Source organism: Somniosus microcephalus, chromosome 11, assembly GCF_052327205.1.
Source record: "Somniosus microcephalus isolate GS21.2 chromosome 11, FLI_Smic_1.0, whole genome shotgun sequence".
NCBI classification, from domain to species: domain Eukaryota; kingdom Metazoa; phylum Chordata; class Chondrichthyes; order Squaliformes; family Somniosidae; genus Somniosus; species Somniosus microcephalus.
In genome coordinates this window covers 148721159-148741000 of record NC_140997.1, presented here as the reverse complement: position 1 = coordinate 148741000, position 19842 = coordinate 148721159, and the positions used below count along the sequence as shown (strand labels likewise).

Here is a 19842-nt window from a genome sequence, read left to right as displayed (position 1 = left end):
TAAAGGCACTATATAAAACACAAGTGGCTGTTCATGACCCTAATGAGAGTACTGGTGTAATTGAGACACTAGGAGTTTATACTCTTGGAAGCATTTATCAGATATGCCAAAAAATGGAATAGTAAAGTATATTCAAACAAAGCAAATGTTGAAGTTCAATATTTCATTATTTCCCAATACCATTAATACTGCCACACAAATTCTTTCCAACACTGGCAAGAACTAATCTAAAAAAAGAGGAAAAAGTGTGCAGTTATCTAGAACAATGACTTACATTTTTTCAATGAGCTGTTTTTCATCCAGAGCATTTGGAAGATCTCTCTTATTTCCAAGAACTAGGACCTGAAAAGATAAATCACAACCGATAGATTGTGAGCAAGAGGATACATGCTCCTCTCATCTTGAAAGTAGCTTTCATTGAAGGAGCACAAGCACGTTGAGAACCAATGTGTTCAGAATTAGGGAGGTCTCTCATACAAGTGGAAGATCACCTAACTAAATTGCCTGCACAAGGACACATTTCTTAAGGGACAGTAGGCCACTTATCTTTCTTCCACCCTTTTAGAAAACCGTAAACCTCAATTGTACAGAGGATAAGGAGTAAGACTGCTTACTTTATAAATGTGCAAAGATGTTTTGTTTCTTTTATTAGACAAAATGTAAACATTGGGCATGAACTCAAAGTACTTGTGCATCAAGTGTTAATACTCAACATTTGCTTACATTTATGTGAACAGCAGCTGTACTGTGGGTTTTCCCCAGCTAACGGCAGCCACATCTGTTCAGTGTTATTAGATACCATACTTGCATCAGGATTTCATCAGTATATTTGACATGATTCAGGAACAAAGGCTGCATTAAAGTGTGGAATCACTCAGAAAGTGGCTGCCCAATTACTTTGGCCTATTTAGCACATCTCTCCATAGCAAATGGTTCACCTAGTGTCCATATCCTGCACTGCGGTCAGTGCCTTCTGAACAATGCCTTATACATGTCTGAATACCCCAAACAAACCCGTGTGACATTTCTACTTCCCACATCAACTTACCCTTGTGACCCGCGAGCAAGGTGCTAAATCAATAGGAGTTTGCAGTGAAGCACAATTGAATTACGTGCTTTAAAAGCTGGACCGACACCAACAATGCACAAGACCAGGTCCCAGTCCACAATTACAAACATCACCATCCATTCACCAGTCAGTAGCACATTTTCAGAGTTCAGGTTAGGATGCCTGCCAGGATATCCTCAGGAGAAAGCACTCCCACCAGCACAAAGCAATGCCTGCTGTACACTGCCAGGGAAATGCACAAACCTCTGCATGCATACAGGCCAGCAGAGTTTGATAGCTGAACATGGAGGTTTTATAACAAGGCATTAGAGTGGCATTGGCAGGACACTTGGGAACCCAGTCACCCAGTGTCTCGAATGCACAAGAAAAAACCATTTAGAAATTTAGGCATTCCAGAAAAACCACTTAGCTTCCTGACCTTGAAAGAGTTAAAAATTAGCATTGCTTATCCCACAAATCAGCAGATTACACAATTTAAAAGTGACACGTCCATCACTGAAGGACGCACAACGTTCACTTGCGGCCTTGCTAACTTAGCAAGGATTTCTTCAGTTTGTCTCGAGAAGCCTCGGGTTCAAATTAATCTAGCACAAGCTTGCGGAGGATGCAGATAAATCAGTTAATTATGGGCTGAATGTTACGGTTAGATATCCTCGCAAACCCTTGGCGGCAATATAGGAATTAAAGTTGCAAAATAATGTGACCAGAATCCAAACAAATTTACAGTTCAGTCTCTAATTGCTGTTTATCAACATAATCATCTCTTTGGAGCAAGTCCCTACACAGCCAGGTGTCATCATTTGGTATAAAGGAAAGAACTTGTAGGAGCACCTTCTACTGCAGCATTCAAGGTTCCACAAGCTTTGCCTTGCAAAGAACTGGACTAGCAGTCTCAGCCAGTGATAAGCGCTAGTGATATCTACCCGTGTTGGCACAAGTACAGTATTAGTGTTAGTGTTGGAAGGAGGATGCTTTAGTGCCTTTTACAAACTTTGCCACATGTACCAGACAACACCAAAACAAAGAAACTGGTCATTTCTGTCTGTGGGACCTCACTGCGTGCAAACTGGCTCCTGCATTTGCCCACGTAACAGTGATTTACATTTCAAAAAGTATGTCACTAGCTGTGAAGTGCCTTGAGAAATCCTGAAGTAAAAGGTGTCCGATAAAGAACACAAGAATTAGGAGCAGGAGGTGGCCATGCAGCCCCTTGAGCCTGCTCCCCCATTCAAGATCATGGCTAATCTTCGACCTCGACTACCTTCACACACTATCCCCATGAGTCCAAATATCAATCTAGCTCAGCCTTGAATATACTCAGCATCCAGTTGCTTGGGGTAGAGAATTCCAAAGATTCACAACCCTGAGTGAAGAAATTCCTCATCAGTCTTAAAAGACTGACCCCTTACCTTGAGAATACACCCCCCAGTTCTAGACTCTCCAGCTAGGGGAAAGAAGCTCTCAGCATCTATCAATCCCCCTCAAAATATTACATTTCAAATGAAATCGCCTCTCTAAACGAGTGTATAGGTCCAATGTACTCAACCTCGCCTCCTAGGACAACCCCCTCATCCCAGGATCCTCCAAATACTTTCTTCCTGCACCAAATGGCTGAATAGGGACTTGCTCCATTTGAAACTGACTTTGTTTTGAGACATTAAGAATGTTAAAGGCACTACATAAATGCAAACTGTCTGCTTTACTGGAGCATGAACAGTGGCCCTTGGGAGGGGGCACAATCTCCCCAAGTGGGCCAGTGGCTGCTGTGAAGTTGAAGTCAGTTACTCACACCTTGCTCTGGCATCAAATGTGAAACTCTGGAGCCTGAATTGAGACAACTGATTTGCACAAACAAAAGTAACTGCAGTAACAGACATACCAGATCACTGGTATTGAACAGAAGTGGAATGGGCCCATGCTCACAAAAAAAAAATCAAGCAATTTTATAAGATCATGGGGGGGCCCCCCGCCCCCTCCCCCATGGAAATCAGTAAAATTAAGAGTCCCCTAAGCAGTGTCCGAATAAAAAAAAAGAAATTTCAGCCACTGCAGTATTGTTTAAATGTTGAACACTCAAACAGGAAACAGAAATCACTCATTAAAAACCTGAGACATGGCACCCTCTGCTGTACCCAAGGTGTACTGCAACCATTTAAAATTAAATGCGAGGCTAGAGAAGTTCATTCCAATGTCAGCATCTTCCTCATATCTGACCAAACCAGAACCTGCTGAGTTTTTTTGGGGGGATCTGGACGTCACTGGCGAGGTCAGCATTTATTGCCCATCCCTAATTGCCCTCAAGGTGGTGGTGAGCCACCTTCTCAAACCGCTGCAGTCTCATGTATTTAAGTTGCTATAAGCAGTTTTGGCATGTCAAAGTATACTTATGTATATTTTAAATTATAGTATTGTACTTTCCTCCCAGGCTACAAATTTACATTAATAGAAAATCTAATAAGCAAAGCTTAAAAAAAGTGCAAACTACAGAAATCAAGCATAGAATGTGAATCATACTTTAATGTAGTAATAATAAGTACTCACAGGGATTCCTTGCAGCTGTGGTTTATCTAACAGATTGTGAAGCTCGTTTCTAGATGCCTCTATTTTATCACGGTCTGCAGCATCTACCATGTAACTTTAAGGGAAAGACAGTGAAATCTGAGCATTTATGCTACACCAATGTAATCACTATATTTTGGTTAAGTCACACATGGTTCAATGGCACAACCCATTTTCCTGTTTCTATAACTCTGCAACCTGACACTAGGAGGTCCATGGGAGTGCTGATGTATTCAGATTACAAAGTTGCTTTGGGAAGCAGTTCTACAATATTGTCGGAGGATCCTGCTGCTGTGGAAACCACATTACCTAGGCTGCAGGGCAGTTTTGAAACCATGTGCAGTTTTAAAGCTGTGGTTGTGGCTGCAGTCAGCCAGTTTAGGAGAGTTTCAACCAATACAGTAGTTACTAGCCTCATGTGGCTAACTGCATTTCGGATTAGAAAATTAAAATATGATAATAGTTGTTGGGCATGTGATCTCAATACTCAGCACATACCGTGTACGAGAGTTTGTTAGTAAAATGTTGAGACAAAAAGCAGAGTGCAACTGATTTGATAGTCAAAGGCTTTACATCCTTGGTTACTGAATGGTGCTAGATGTCGGTGATGCAAATATACACACGTGAAGTGCACCTCTGTATACTGCAAGTGTATGTAAGGCACGTTCTAAAATTGGTGCATGTGGCTTAGCTGGTGTCTCCAAAGCCACACCTGCGGTTAGCCAGCAATTTCAACACTGGTTTAGGACAGCAAGTAAAAAAACTTCCCAGACTATGTGAATGTGGTGGCTTGTTCAGCCAGAAAACAGTCCTTGAAAACCACTTCTCCAATTAATCTCAGCCCCTTCAGTAGTAGTAGCACCGCTTGAATTTATCATGCTGTTGAAATCAAGTGCTTGCATCAGCAGTACTGCTGGGCACAAATGCAGAATTGAAGAACCAATCCCTTTAACATGGGGAAGTACCTTAAAGCTTCAGTTCTCTCCCACAGCCTGAACAAATAGGAACTAACTGGCATGTGTTCTTCCACTCCATGTTTGATAATGTTCCTGTGAAGCACCTTGGGACGTTTTACTATGTTAAAGGTGCTATATAAATGCACGTTGTTGGTAATAAAGCTATTTTAAAAACAAATCGAAAGGAATATAAATATTTGACTATGGTTATGGACCCCATGACAAAGTAAATCTGCTGCATTGCTGGCAGTGAACCCATGTCACCAAAGCCTCCAATTCAATCCCTGATCTGTGCTGTGAGCCAATCTCAGCCAGTCACTGTCCAAGTTCACTACATCAGTCACTTGGCCAAAATAATGGAAGGCCATTGGCACTCTAACTCATACCTTAACATGAGTCACTGATTTCAGAAAGAGTACAAGAGACAATGGGGAATAAACTGGAGGAGAAAATAAGCCCACCACCTTTTCATCGAGTATTCCATTTATACTAAAATCACAATTTTAAATAGGTAGTAAGAATTTATTTACAAAGTATACTGTGGTGCAGATAGTTGGCAAATGATATTCAATCATTTCAGTATAGGTTTGGGTAAAGTGCAAGAAAGTTTGCGCTCTAGTTTTCCATTTGAGTGGCATTCTACCCCTTCAGAGAACACCGTCTTATTTGTGATACAATAAAGTTAGTCGAGGTGGGCGGGGTCAACATCTTCACAAGTCCTGTTCACTAGTTGAGCAAATTGCACCACTACATTTCCCCAATTGGAGAGAAAGATAGAGTCCCAATAAAAGGTTACTGCACAAGATAAAAGCTCACGGGATTGGGGGGGGGTAATATTAGCATGGATAGAGGATTGGCTAACTAACAGAAAAGAGTCGGGATAAGCGAGTCATTTTCAGGTTGGCAAACTAACTAGTGGGGTGCCGCAGGGATCAGTGCTGGGGCCTCAACTATTTACAATCTATATTAATGACTTGGATGAAGGGACCAGAGTGTAATGTAGCCAAATTTGCCGATGATACAAAGATAGGTGGAAAAGCAAGTTGCAAGGAAGACAGAGTCTGCAAAGGGATATAGATAGGTTAAGTGAGTGGGCAAAAATGTGACAGATGGAGTATAATGTGGGAAAAATGAGGTTATCCACTTTGGTAGGAAGAATTAAAAAAAATCAAAATTTAAATGGAGACAGACTACAAAATGCTGCGGTACAGAGGGATCTGGGAGTCCTCGTACATGAAACAGTTAACATGCAGGTACAACAAGCAATTAAGGCGGCAAATGGAATGTTGGCCCTTATTGCAAGGGGGATGGAGAATAAAAGTAGGGAAGTCTTGCTACAACTGTACAGGGCGCTGGTGAGACAACACCTGGAGTACATGCAGTTTTGGTCTCCTTATTTAAAGGAGGGATATACTTGCATTGGAGGCAGTTCAGAGAAGGTTCACCAGGTTGACTCCTGAGATGAAGAGGTTGTCTTATGAAGAAAGGTTGGGCCTATACTCATTAGAGTTTAGAAGAATGAGAGGTGATCTTATTGAAACATAAGATTCTGAGGGGGCTTGACAGGGTAGATGCAGAGGATGTTTCCCTTCGTGGGGGGAATCTAGAACTAGGGGGGCATAGTTTCAGGATAAGGGATTGCCAATTTGAGGAGGAATTTCTTCTGAGGGTCGTGAATCTTTGGAATTCTCTACCCGAGAGCTGTGGAGGCAGAGTCATTGAATATATTCAAGGTGGAGATAGACCGATTTTTGAGCTACAGGGGAATCAAGGGTTATGGGGAGTGGGCAGGAACGTAGAGTTGAGGCCAAGATCAGATCAGCCATGATCTTATTGAACGGCGGAGCTGGCTCAAGGGACCAAATGGCCGACTCCTGCTCCTATTTCTTAAGTATATCCAGAGTGTGAAGACCACGTGTTGCCAAAAGCCATGTAAACTGAGAACCAAGGCACAGCTTGATCTTTCAAACTCTAGGTCAGCCCAATGGAGGATTTAGGACCAAATAATTAGTCCTCTAAAGCTCTAAATAAGTTGTTTAATAATTGCTCATGAATCAAACTCTGCCTTTTCCCTAAACATGGTTAAGTTTCAATTTCAATTTCATTCCTCACATCAGCCAACCCTGTGCACAAGACACTGCCAATTTTATAAATTATGGGAAACTTGTGCTCTGGATTCTTCACCAAGAGCCGAACTGAGTTGAGATTGCCCAAACTTATTTCTCTTGGGCCTTTGCAGCAGACAAAAAGGAAGACTAGTTTATTGCAGTCAGACTAGATTTAAACCCAATTATGTATGTTAAATAAAAGCAGAAAAATGCTGGAAATACTCAGGCCAGGCAACACCTGTGGAGAGGCAAACAGAGCGAACGTTTCAAGTCACCGACTTCCTGTGAACAGTGATGAAAGCAACGCAAGTGTCAGGAATATCAAGCGCTCTGTGGTACACAAGAAAAGGTCAGGGCTCCTGCTGAAAGGGCATCATGTGATTACTGAGCAAGATCACATTTAACTACAGCCAGCAGACCACTGGTACACAGGGGACTGTGAACAGTGCCTATATTTCACTGTGGTGGGGAAAGCGAGAGCGATGAGGGATTTGAGGAAACAACCTCCTACATTTAAAAGCCAGCATGCTCAATACCGTGCACCAGTTTCCCGATAGGAAGTCAGTGAATGTTCCATCACAATTCAGAATATTTATGCAACTGTTCCTTACAGCAATGACAAGGCACAACTGCAAGATATACTTACACAACAGCATTGACCCCTCTGCAATAACGTTCCCACATACTTCGAAACCTTGGCTGTCCACCAATATCCCAGATCTTTATTAAAAAGAGAAAACAGCAATTATAGATAGCAACGTGAAAATTTCCATGAACTGCAATTTAATATACCCTCGTGGCAGTGCTCAGTCCTCTTTATAATGTGGGATTTACCAAGCCCAGACAGGAGCCATGCTTCACTCCTAGTACAGTCAGAAACACCCTGCCTCACGTGGTTTCTCTCCCAACTTCAATTTGTGCATGTGTCATAATAAAAAAATCACAAAGAGTCCCCCCCACCCCAGTTTTACACCTGTGAAGAGGGTCCCTCTTTTCCTGCTCATTCCCTGGGCCACAGCACTGCTAAAGAGCTCAGTGCTTGTTTATTGGAGACCCACTACTATATTTACTACTTTTCCTACACACCTCCTCCTCCTCTAGTCTCTTCCTATTTCTTCACTTTCCTCATCCCTTCCTCACTCTTGCTTTACCCCTCTGCTTGCTGCCACCCTGCCTTGCCTTCTTCCTGCAGCATGGAGACATGAGACTACAGATGGAAACTTGGACAGAATGGGAGGGAGCAGACCACTGACTCATCAGGTGACCTCCCAGGGAATTGTAGCCCAAGTCACTAGAGGGGGGGGGGGGGGGGAAAGGAAGAGTCAAGAAGCAAGCAGAAACTCCAGCAGACAGATTCCTGTGCAAGCATGGAGTGGGCAGGGAGGGAGAACGAGCACTGGGCTGATCCTGGAAGTTCCTCTGCTCAAGAAAATCAATGACTCGTGGGAATTGAAATCCCAGGCTTGCTCAGCAAATTTAGCACAAACTTTACCAAGTCACTGGCCAGGGAGAGTACACGACTGGAGCCCAGGACCTTCAGCAAATCAACAGGGGAAGGCGGGTGGAACAAGAGCCAGGTTTATGGGCAAGTTACATTCTTCTTGCAAAATTTGTGTATACAAGATTTTTTTTTTTTTTTTTTTTTTTATAAATAAAAGGGGTTTACAGTAACCTTTGCTTTAAGTGACTTTGTGCTAAATTAGTCATAAAAACAGCAAGTGCTGGAAATACTCAGGCAGCACCTGCATTGAGAGGTCACAGAAGTGGGGATGTTCGTTGATGATTGGAACTGAACACTGCATTCACAATTCCTCAGATAATGAAGCAGTCCGTGCCCACTTGCAGCAAGACCTGAACAACATCAAGGCTCGGGCTGATAAGTGGCAAGTAACATTAGCGTCACAACAAGTGCCAGGCAATGACCATCTCTAACAAGAGAGAGACAGTCTAAGCACCTCCCCATGACATTCAATGGCATTCTGTCATCTAATCCCCCACCATCAACACCCTGGGGGTCACCATTGACCAGAAACTTAACTGGACCAGCCACAAATACTGTGGCCACATGAGGTCAGGGGGCTGGGTATTCTGCAGCACGTGACTCACCTCCTGACTCCCCAAAGCCTTTCACCACCTAAAAAAGGCACAAGTCAGGAGTGAGATGGAATACTCTCCACTTGCCTGGATGAGTGCAGCTCCAACAACACTCAAGAAGCTCAACACCATCCAGGACACCCCATCCACCACTTTAAACATTCACTCCCTCCACCACCGGCGTACCGTGACTGCAGTGTGTACCATCTACAAGATGCACTGCAGCAACTCGCCAAGGCTTCTTCGGCAGCACCTCCCATACCAGTGACCTCTTCCACCTAGAAGGACAAGGGCAGCAGGGGCATGGGAACACCAACGCCGCCAAGTTACACACCATCTTGACTTGGAAATATATCACCGTTCCTTCATCGTTGCTGGGTCAAAATCCTGGAACTCCCTTCGTAACAGCACTGTGGGAGTACCTTCACCACACGGACTGCAGCAGTTCACCACCTTCTCAAGGGCAATTAGGGATGAGCAATAAATGCTGGCTTTGCAAGCAACGTGCACATCCCATGAATTAATATTTTAAAAGTCATTGTTTCAGGTCAGTAACCTTTCACCAGGACTAGAAAATGTTACTGATGTAATAGGTTTTAAACAAGTAGAGGCAGGGAAAGGGGGGGGGGGGGGGGGGGGGGGGGGTGGTGCAGAGGAAAGAACAAAAGGGTAGTTCTGTGACAGGTGAAAGGCAGAAGTGATCAAATGACAAGGAATGGTTGTGCAAGGCAAACGGGAGTGGTAATGGGCCAAGAAACAAAAGATGGGTCTAGGAGGAGCTGGCAACGGCAACAGCAGAACCATTACCAGAAACTGCTGTCCAAAAATTGGGAGCAGTGGTTATGATCTGAAATTCAATGCCGAGTCTGGAAGGTGGCAAGCACTCAATCGAAAATGAGGTGCTGTTCAAGGTTCTGTTGAGCTTCATTAAAGTGTAAGAGGCCGAGGACAGAGGTCAGAGTGGGTGTGGAACAGAGGGAAAAAAAATGACAAATGACAGGGTCACGCTTGCGGATGGAACAGATGTTCAGCAAAGCAATTATCCGATCTGTGTTTGGTCTCCCCAATGTAGAGGAGACCACATCGTTGAGCAGTGAACACAGTATATTAAATTGAAAGTACAGTACAAGTTGTAGTGTATGTACCCGTCTACCTTTAAGGGAACTATTGAATGTAACCGTTCACCTTTAAGGGAACTACTTTAGGTGTGGCACTATTTGTTTGGCTTCTGTATACTGTAATACCGATAGTGACCACACCAGTATATAAGTGTTGTAGCAGGATTTCTGGGGCAGATTCGCCCGGACCTTCGAATAGTAAAGATCTGTTTGTTTGTTACTTCTGAAGTCTGTATTTATTAACTGCACAACGGCGACGAGTCCGATCGTACCCTGCAGCAAGACTACCAAAAGCAACGAAGAGCGTCAGAGAGACAACCGCCCTCGTCGTGCTACCAAAAGAAAACACGAGGCTGCAACAACAGAAAGCAGGAAGACCAACAACAAAAGCTGTATCAGCAACAGGCACTGACTACCCTTCTGCCACGGTGCGGAGTGAGCCGACCAGCAAGAAACAAGGCGGCCGAAGAGACTGAGTAGGGGAAGGTGTAGAAGTATCCGGAGGATAAGGGCAGAGCACTCGACCTCGGTCGAGGGGGAGCGGTGCCAGCCAAAAGTCGGGTCCAACGGCGTCGGGTGACAGCCGGACCGCGATCGGGGGGAAAACTCCGGGCAGCGACCGCAGCCACGAAGCGCTGAGCCTGCGAGTAGGCGCGGGAAGAGAAACCCAGCCGCAGCCGGGGAGGGAAACACCGGTCTGCGAGAGGGCTGGGGAGGCGAACGGGAACCGTGCGGGTGAGAGCCGGGTGCGGAGAGAGACTGCGAGGAGCCAGTCCAGCGGCTGAGCTGTTCTCCACCAACGGGGTACCCAGGGCCGGTAGCACCGAACGTGCGGGTGACAGAGCGACAGAGCCGGGTACGGAGAGACTGCGCGAGAGCCAGTCCAGCGGCTGAACTGTCCTCCGTTAACGGGGTGTACCCAGCGCCGGTAGAGCCGTGCGGGCGGGAGGAAAAGACATAGCCGAGTAAGGGGAGCTGTGCAGTAGCCAGCCAGCGGCTGAACCTGTCCGCTGTGGGGGAAGCGTACCCCTTCCACCGGGAAGAAACGCGGGAAGCCGCCATTAGGCGGAGAAGACGCCAGAAGCGGGAAACCGCCATTGAAGTGGGCGGGGCAAGAAAGGAAGAGCGGGAAACCGCCATTTTCGCGGGAAAACAGCCATCTTGATTGACATACCGCCATTGAAGTGGGCGGGGAGAGAAGGAAAGAGCGGGAAACCCGCCATCTTAGAAACAAACAAATAAATAAGAATACTTAAAGAAATACTGGTGCTGCTCCCAAGGGAAGAAAGATGCCTAAGCGAGGGAATATTAAATGATTTTAATTCTGAGATAGAAGACTGGGCCACGTACGTGGTACGCATCGAGATCTATTGTGAAGCCAACAAAATAGAGGAAGACGACAAGGCGATAACATTGTTAAACTCGATGGGCGCAAAGACATACGGGCTCTTGAAGGATTTACTAGCACCAGCTAAACCGGCGGATCAGTCTTTCGAAGAGATTGTGGTTGTTCTGAAGGACCACTTGAACCCCACACCGTTGATGTTGGCTGAACGATTCAAATTCTATGCAAGAACGCAACGGAAAGACGAAAACAACGCAGAATACTTGGTCGAACTGCGTAGGCTAGCGAAATACTGCCAGTTCGGAGGGAATCTGACAGAGGCACTGCGAGACAAGTTCGTAGGCGGATTGTCCAAGGAAGGGACGCAAAAGCGCCTACTCGAAGAGGACGACCTTACACTTGACAGGGCTGTCCTTATAGCCGCATCACACGAAGCCGCTGCGAAAGGAACGGCGGAAATGCAACTAAAGGCGGCGGCGCTAGGGGTGGACCAAATTACCTCGAGTACAACAAAATGCTATCGTTGTGGGAAGACAACACACGACCAGAATCAATGCTGGTTTAAGAACCAAGAATGTAGCAAACTGGGTCACATCGCTAAGGTATGCCGGTCAGGGAAGAAGGCCAACAACCAAAGGAAGCCATCACAAGAAAAGTACAACAAGGTATACAAGGGGGCTGAGCAGAGTTCAGACGAACAGAATCCAGACTCAGATCCAAACGGCCAGGAGCTGGGTAGTCTGAGTATCCAGCATGTGAGTAAGGAAGCTGACCTACAAACTATCTGGGTCATGCTAAAAATAGCTGGAGTCCAAGTGAAAATGGAGTTGGACACTGGATCAGCCATAAAATCGAGGGGATTACCACCGGCTATTCTCACACATACCCTTAAGATATACCAAGTTTGTATTGCAGACATACACAGGGCATAAAGTATACCCCATGGGAAAAATAAGAGTCAAGGTGAGAGATAGGGGTAAAGAACACCCAAGAATGAACTTGTATGTACTACATGAGGGAGGACCACCACTTCTAGGACGGGAGTGGATCAAGAAAATAGACATGGAATGGCACTACCTACAAGCAATGACGAGTGAGGACTCGGTGCAGACAAGCAGCTCAGACTCTGAGCCGGAAGATGATAAGTCCAGCCCACGTATGAAAAACAAGGTTAACATGAACTCACTGACTAAGGTTGGAAAAACGATGGCGTGCATAAAGACAGAGAATTCTGAGTCTGTTCAAGTCACAGACATATGCATTACGGAGGAACACCGAGCTCGAACTCAACGTTATTTCAAAGTACGACAACAATTCGAACAATTAAGTTACCGTCTCGTACAAGAGATGAAAACAATGAAAAAGTTCTATGCCACCGAATGGGAGAGTCTGGAAAGACAACAGAACCTGCTGGCTCAAGCAGAGAGCGACCATAGAGCCATCGTGACCAATTACCGATCACACCTCCCTTATGATGTTCAGGAGTTAGAATATTTGCATGATCTAGAGATACAGCATAAAGGCAAACCATGCTACACTGAGGATTTTGTTCTGCAATTGGAGGCGGAGCTAGTGCAGGCAAGGTTAAGAGAAGCTGAATCGCAGTGTGCAGAAAAAAATCTTGGACATGGAAAAGAGAAACGCTTCTTTACCTGATGTGAATAATTTGGCCATGTTGCAAGAGGAGCTTATCACTCAGTTAAATGAGAGTAAACGGAAAATGACTGAGATAGACTGCAAGAATAAAGAAGATTTGATGGCAGTGAGACTTCAAGAGGCAGATAGCATAGCAGCCTTGGCTGAACCCCAACAGGAAATTGCGAAAGAAGCAAATGAAGAGGAATCTTCAGGAAGCCGGGATTTTATTCCAGTTCTTCTCTACGACTCCTTACAAGCAGAGTGTGAGAAGTTGAAAGAACAGTATGAACAGGCCCAGGCTACAATTCTGGAGGGGATTAACTCGGCAACCTCCGAAAAGCTAGTTTCAGTAGAAGCATATGAACAACTAAAGGTTGAACATGAGCAAGAAGTCCAAAGGCTGCAGGAAATTCTTGATGAGCTCAAGGCCAAGACAGACTCATCGGTAGAAGTTCCATCCATAGATGAGAATTTAGAGGTGAAAGACATGGCAGAACATGAAAGACAAGATGTCCAAGAACTCAAAAATATTGAAGGAAACCCAAGACAAATATGAGGCGGCAATGACCGAGGTTCAACGACTTGAAGAGCAGAGTCAACTGGGAATCCTCTCAGTGGAAGGGAAGGAAATTGTAAGAAACAGAGACTAAGAATGGGCTCTGAACATGAGCTTGGGAGCATCAAGGCACAACTTCGAGCGCTTGAAACCAAAGTACAAGAGGAAAGGAAGGTGAAAGCATTGGAGGGTAAGGTGGATGAAATGGTGAAGACTCTGATCCACAGAGTCCCCGTGGAAGAGTTAACGGTCAGCCAACTCCTTCACATGCTGAGAGACAAGACTCCACAATGGGAACACGAGCTTCAATCTGCAAAGGGAAGGAATTCGGAGCTCCCAAAAGTTACGGAAATAACTGAGGTGGCAACACAGATTTTGTGTTACAGTTTACTCTATGAAGAGTTCGTTGAATCACATCAATGTGAACAGAAGAATGTTGAAACAGCTGCTTCAGTAGAAGGATTAAATAGCCTGATACCGCAATCCTCGGTGGAAGGGAAGGTATTGAACTCACAAATGAGGTCAGTAGTGAAGGAATGGCAGACAACCCAGGAAGAGCAGGATGAATATGAATGCATGAAGAAGTCTTTTCAAGAAAGATGTCTAGGGAAGGAACCACCGTCAGCTAACTTCCAGACGGGTGAGGAGGAAGAAGGCTCTCTCGCTGGCCTAACTCAGGACGAACCCGAATATTACCATGACCTGTTGAGTGACACTGAATATTACGAGGATGTGGTCTGCCCAGCTTGTGATGAAAACTCCCAAGGTGCTGAAATCAGGATGAAGCACTTAAGGTCTAAGGAACATAGAGTTGGTGGCGCTACAGCTGGCAGCTGAGAAAGGAGCTCCGAGAGTTTCAAAAAGGCAGAAAAGAAAAAGAAGAAGATAATTGTCTAAAATATTAGCACTTCTACCATTCCAGGCAGGACATTACGAAAGGAGCTAAATTAGTTGAAAAACTGGAAAATGTCAAGACAGCCAGTTGGTTGTCAAAGTCCGCACCGCTGGTTCAACAGGACGAAAGTTCAAGCTGCAACGTCAAGAAAAAGGCTATGGAGGAGTCACGCTAGCCAGGTGAACCGGCTACCCCAAAGAAGTGTTGTTCGGAACGAGTCAAGATCAGAGACTGAATCTATGAACTGTTCCTGCAGAGACGGAACCTGTGAACTGTTTCCACCGAGATTATATTTGTAAATTGTTTTATATGACATTGACTCCACCGAGATTATAGCTGTAATTTGTTTTATAGGAAGTTGAAGATATGTATGTTTAACGGGGACTCTAAGTAATAAGCTAAAAAGGGAGGATTGTAGTGTATGTACCCGTCTACCTTTAAGGGAACTATTGAATGTAACCGTTCACCTTTAAGGGAACTACTTTAGGTGTGGCACTATTTGTTTGGCTTCTGTATACTGTAATACCGATAGTGACCACACCAGTATATAAGTGTTGTAGCAGGATTTCTGGGGCAGATTCGCCCGGACCTTCGAATAGTAAAGATCTGTTTGTTTGTTACTTCTGAAGTCTGTATTTATTAACTGCACAACCCACAGACTTTACACAAGTAAATCACTGTTTCACCTGGAAGGAGTGTTTGGGGCCCTGGACAGTGTGAAGGGAGGTGGTGAAAGGGCAGGTGTTGCATCTCCTGCACTTATGGGAAGGGAGCGGGTGTTGGGGATGATTGAAGAGTGGACCAGGGTGTATTGGAGGGAAGTGTCGCTTCGGAGTGCTGAAAGGGAAAGATGTGTTTGGTGGTGGCATCATGGTGGAAGATGATCCATTTAATGTGGAGGCTGGTGGAGTGCTAAATTAATCCATAGTTCAATTCAAAATTTCAATGTGCAGAGACTGGCAATTGCCAAAACGAAGCACATTTGACAGGAACAAGTGACCAGCTTTAAATGCTCTCCCCACTTTCTCCCATCTATCCTTAGAGAGGAATAATTGTTAATCCAGGCTGCAGATAGGATACTTACTTGCAAATGCTAAGATACCAGGAATTAGATTTCTGAGGGGTTTACATTTTGAAGGAGTCAAATGCTGGGCAGATCCCAGTAAACTGGAAGCCTCTTTCCAAAAATAGTGTGGCAGGACTCATGAGTCTCGCATCATTCCCAAGCAAAATAATGAAATCAGTAGTAAAATTAATTGCTTGTTTGAAAACCTCCTGGCAAACACCAGCCTACATCAATTCAGAAGGGAAAATCCTGCATAAACTTGAGGAACCGACATCCCAAGTGGACTGTGGGAAACCCTATTAAATGGGTTACTTTGACTTCCAAAAAGCAAAAGTTCTGCACAAATAGCTACAGGAAACTTTGTGCTATCCGGCACAGACGGGACCGAACTGTTGCCGTCCCATCAAAACTGCCAGACAAACCAGCGCCAATGTTGAAACATACGGAGATTTTGAGCTCCGTATCTGGCAACAAACCCTGTTGCTTAGCTACAGCTTCTAAACAGTCGGCCGTACCTTGCAAGCGTCTCTAGCTTAGCAACAGCTTCAGCGAGACCTTGCAGAGCTTGACTGTTGAGAAAAAAGCAACGAAGAGAAAAACCTAAGAAAAGAAAAAACCTAACAAAACAGCTCCTGATTTTTGCCGGTGGCTCGAGCTTGCTGGACATTTAGCCTCTGGATAACAGTTTCCTATACTACAAGTGATGGATTAAAGTTTAATACTGGAAATGCTTGGGGGGGAAAATTAGTGGAGTCGCAGAATTTACTGAAAGGCCCATTCCTCTGCCCTTTCCCTAAACCCTTCAAATATTCATTTCCTTTTTAAAGTTTATGGATTCTGCTTCCACCATTGTAGGTTATGGAACATAGGAAGATCAGAACAGGAGTAAGCCATTCAGCCCCTCAAGCCTGTTCCACCATTCAATTAGATCACAATTGATTTGTATCTTAACTCCATCTACCCACCTTGGTTCCACATCACAACATCCTTGCTGAACAAAAATCTATCAATCTCAGTTTTGAAATATTCAGTTGACCTTGCATACATGCCAACAGTGACTGTACTTTAAAAAGTTTTTCATCAGCTGTAAATCACTGGGACATCCTGAGATCATAAAAGGCACTATCCACGTTCTCTACAGCATTTTGGGCGAGCGTTCCAGATTTCTACTACCCTTTTCAAAGTGCTTTATGACATCAGCCCTGAATGGCCTATCACTACTTTAAGGTTCTGCCCACTTGTTCTGGACTCCCACTAAAAAAAGTTTCTCCCTACCTACCCTATCAAACCCTTAATCTTCTCTATTCAAGGGAATACAAGCCCAGTCCATGCAACCTGCCCTTGTAATTTAACCCTTTTAGCCCCAGTATTCTGGTGAATCTGCACTGCACCCCAATATGGCCAATATATTTGAGGTGCAGTGCCTAGAATCAAATGCAGTACTCCAGATGGGGTCTAACCAGAGCTCTGCATATCTAAGATAACTTCCACCCCTTTGCATTCCAGCTCCCTTCAGATATGCCAGCCTCCTTCAGATAAAGGCCAACATTTAAGTAGTCTTTATTTTTTGTACCTGTTCATTAGCTTTTGATGATTTCTGTACATGGACTCTGCACTTAAATCGCTGTTCAACCAAGGATTTCCACGTCACAACCTTCTAAATAACAAATGCCAACCACTCCCTTTGTTCTGTTGGTGACAAGTTAGTTTATGCCCTCTAGTTAATGACTCAGCAACCAGCAGAAATGACTGCCCCGTTTACCTCAGTTTTGAACACCTCTCTGATCTACACAACCTTCTGTTCTAGCGAAGAGATCTGCAGCTTCTCTAGTTAGGAGAAACAAATTTCACATCCTAGTGTCATCTTTGCAAATCTCTTCTGAATCATTTCCATGTCCTCAACATTCCTCCTAAAATAGGGTGCCAAAACTGGGCACAATATTCAAATGTAGCACAACCAATGATTTTATAGTGTTAGCATTACCTCTTGCATTTGATGCCCTAATTTGTAAAAAAAGCTTCATCAACCTGCTCAGTTTTAAAAATTTGCATTTGAGCCTCCGTCTTCTACTTCTTTTGAAGTTTTACAATGCAACATCATTGGCCTGAAACATTGACTGTTTCGCCATAGATGCAACCTGACCTGCTGGGCGTTTTCCAGCATTCTGTGTTCCCCTCTTTATTCTTCCTCCCAAAACACATCAACTAATATTTTTCCACTTCAAATGTGTGTCCTGTCAGGGTAAGGGAAAGGGAAAACTGAATGAAGTGGCCCAATGATCAGTGTTGTAACCACTACTTTGTTATTTACATTAACATGGATACAGAAGCTAAACAAAAATTGGTCAAATTTGCAGATACCACCAAACCAGGCGGGGCAGTTGAATCAAAGATGGCAACCCAGGAAGTGAAAAATGAGTTGGACAAAAATATTAACTGGGAGCAGCAATGGCAGATTAATAAAAGTGTTACACACAGGGAAAAATGGGTGGCAGAAGTACTCCATGAAACAGGTTTCTGGCACAGATACCAGGCTGTCTGTATTGTAAGATTATTTCTAACATCCAAGAAAATATAAATTATCTTTAAACAAAACATTTGACCCTAACTAATTGAGACTGGCACCTGATTGCAAACATCATGTCAATACCAAGGTTCCCACCACATTCAAACAGGCAGAAAGTGCTTCCCCTCTTCCAAAAACCTAGATAGCAGAGAGACTTGGATCAGTAGCAAATCGCAATCTACTTTTATCCGTTTGGAGTTGTATGCCAGTGTAAAATTGAAGTATTTTATTTTGAGTACACTATCAAGAATCTAAAGAAGAAATGCTATTGAATTAACCTCATTATCTCACTATGTACAGGACTATAAATGTGCAGAATCAGCCCAATATTACCAACTATTGAGTCACAATAGTGCATTAAGCTTAAAAATCAGTTTGCATCATAACCTGATAATTAAATTTATATAGCACTCATGTTGCCTTGATTCAAAGCACTTCAAACAATTAATTCTTTTAGGACTACAGCGAGTTGTGTAGGCAGACAGCAGTGTTGAACAGATCGCAAATTATTGTCCCAAGAATAAAGTGCTGATAACCCAAAGATTAAAAGGAACACCGCATGACTGTACATTACTGCATACCTTTATTGTTACGTTGCCTTTGGTGACCTTTCTCATATTGAAGCCAACAGTTGGAATCATATCTTCATTGAACTGACCACACTGGAAAGGAAAGGAAATAATTAAAATCCATTGCAGATTGATCATCCTAAAAGTAAAACAATTCAATGACAAGACATGTCTGACCTTCTATACCTCCTACTTCAGAATAATTATTAGAAAGAGCTTTCACATCCTCGGGATGTCGCAAAGTCTTCCACAGCCATGAAGTACTTTTGAATTGTAGTCAATGTTGTAATGTAGGGAAATGAAGCAAATTTGCACACAGCAAGGTCCCACAGGCAGCATTGAAATAAACAACCAGATAATCGGTTTGAGGTTAGTTGAGGGAAAGGTTTGGGCCAGGACACCCAGAGAACAGCCCTGCTCTTCAAATACTACATGGGATCTTAAGTCCACCTTATGTAGGCAGACAGCCTTGGTTTAACGCCTCATTCGAAAGACAGCACCTCAGACAGTGTAGCACTCCCTTTGGTGCTGCACGGAGGTATCAGCCCAGATTATGTGCTCAAAGTCTCCAGAGTCAGGTTGAACACCGAACCTTCCGACAGGCGAAAGTGCTGCAAGTGAGTCAAGGCTGACACTTCATTAGGAGATATGCTTAATGCCATCATATTTTTGGCAACCTCAAGACCGGCCATTTAAGCCTGTAATTTCCTCCAGGGCAGATGGCTTCACGGTTCTTGCTAGCAGAGGACAACCTAGTCATTACTGCAGTAGCTCACTCAAGGAGTGCAAATCCAAAATGGCATGTATCCACAAGGCCAAAAATATCAATGTTCTCAAATGAATAGCACCATCCTGACGCAATGAGCCTGCACGGCTCACTGGAAAGATTAAACCTTCAATGCGTCAAGCCATTTGAGAAACCGCGTTGCACAAATTAGTCAGTCTAGTTTTAATACACATTTCCCCTCTCCCAAGTTTTCTAGCTGCTGTGGGAATTTTATTCCATTATGAGCTAGGTTTAACTTAAAGGTAATATTTTTAAATATAAAAATCAGAGATCTTTACTTGGCAAAATGGTCAGATCTCAAAACACAACACTGGTGAAGTTCAGAAAATCGTAACACCTACTGTGGTTGGGTTGCAGGCAATGTTCTCGTTTTTGGCACTGCTCGACCCCTTTAAGGGGCTGGGCGGGCCATTCAAAATACTGCACATGTGAGGTGTTTACATCGCAAAGTCGGCTGTGCGGGTCCCCTGGAGCACTGCGCGGCGGCACAGATTAAAGGGAATGTTGGTTGCAGGT

General features: G+C 44.1%; 1 protein-coding gene across 2 annotated transcripts in view; it reads right to left on the bottom strand.

Moving 5' to 3' along the window:
• Window positions 1-19842, bottom strand: part of arl8bb (ADP-ribosylation factor-like 8Bb) — a 62747-nt gene that overhangs the window by 9961 nt on the left and 32944 nt on the right. For both annotated transcript variants that reach the window (XM_086001370.1, XM_086001369.1), the window contains exons 2-5: window positions 18552-18632; window positions 7339-7412; window positions 3611-3704; window positions 275-342 (exon numbers count right to left, since the gene is read on the bottom strand). In XM_086001370.1, the coding sequence (XP_085857496.1) occupies window positions 275-342; window positions 3611-3704; window positions 7339-7412; window positions 18552-18632 (317 nt within the window). The remainder of the gene's footprint in view (window positions 1-274; window positions 343-3610; window positions 3705-7338; window positions 7413-18551; window positions 18633-19842) is intronic.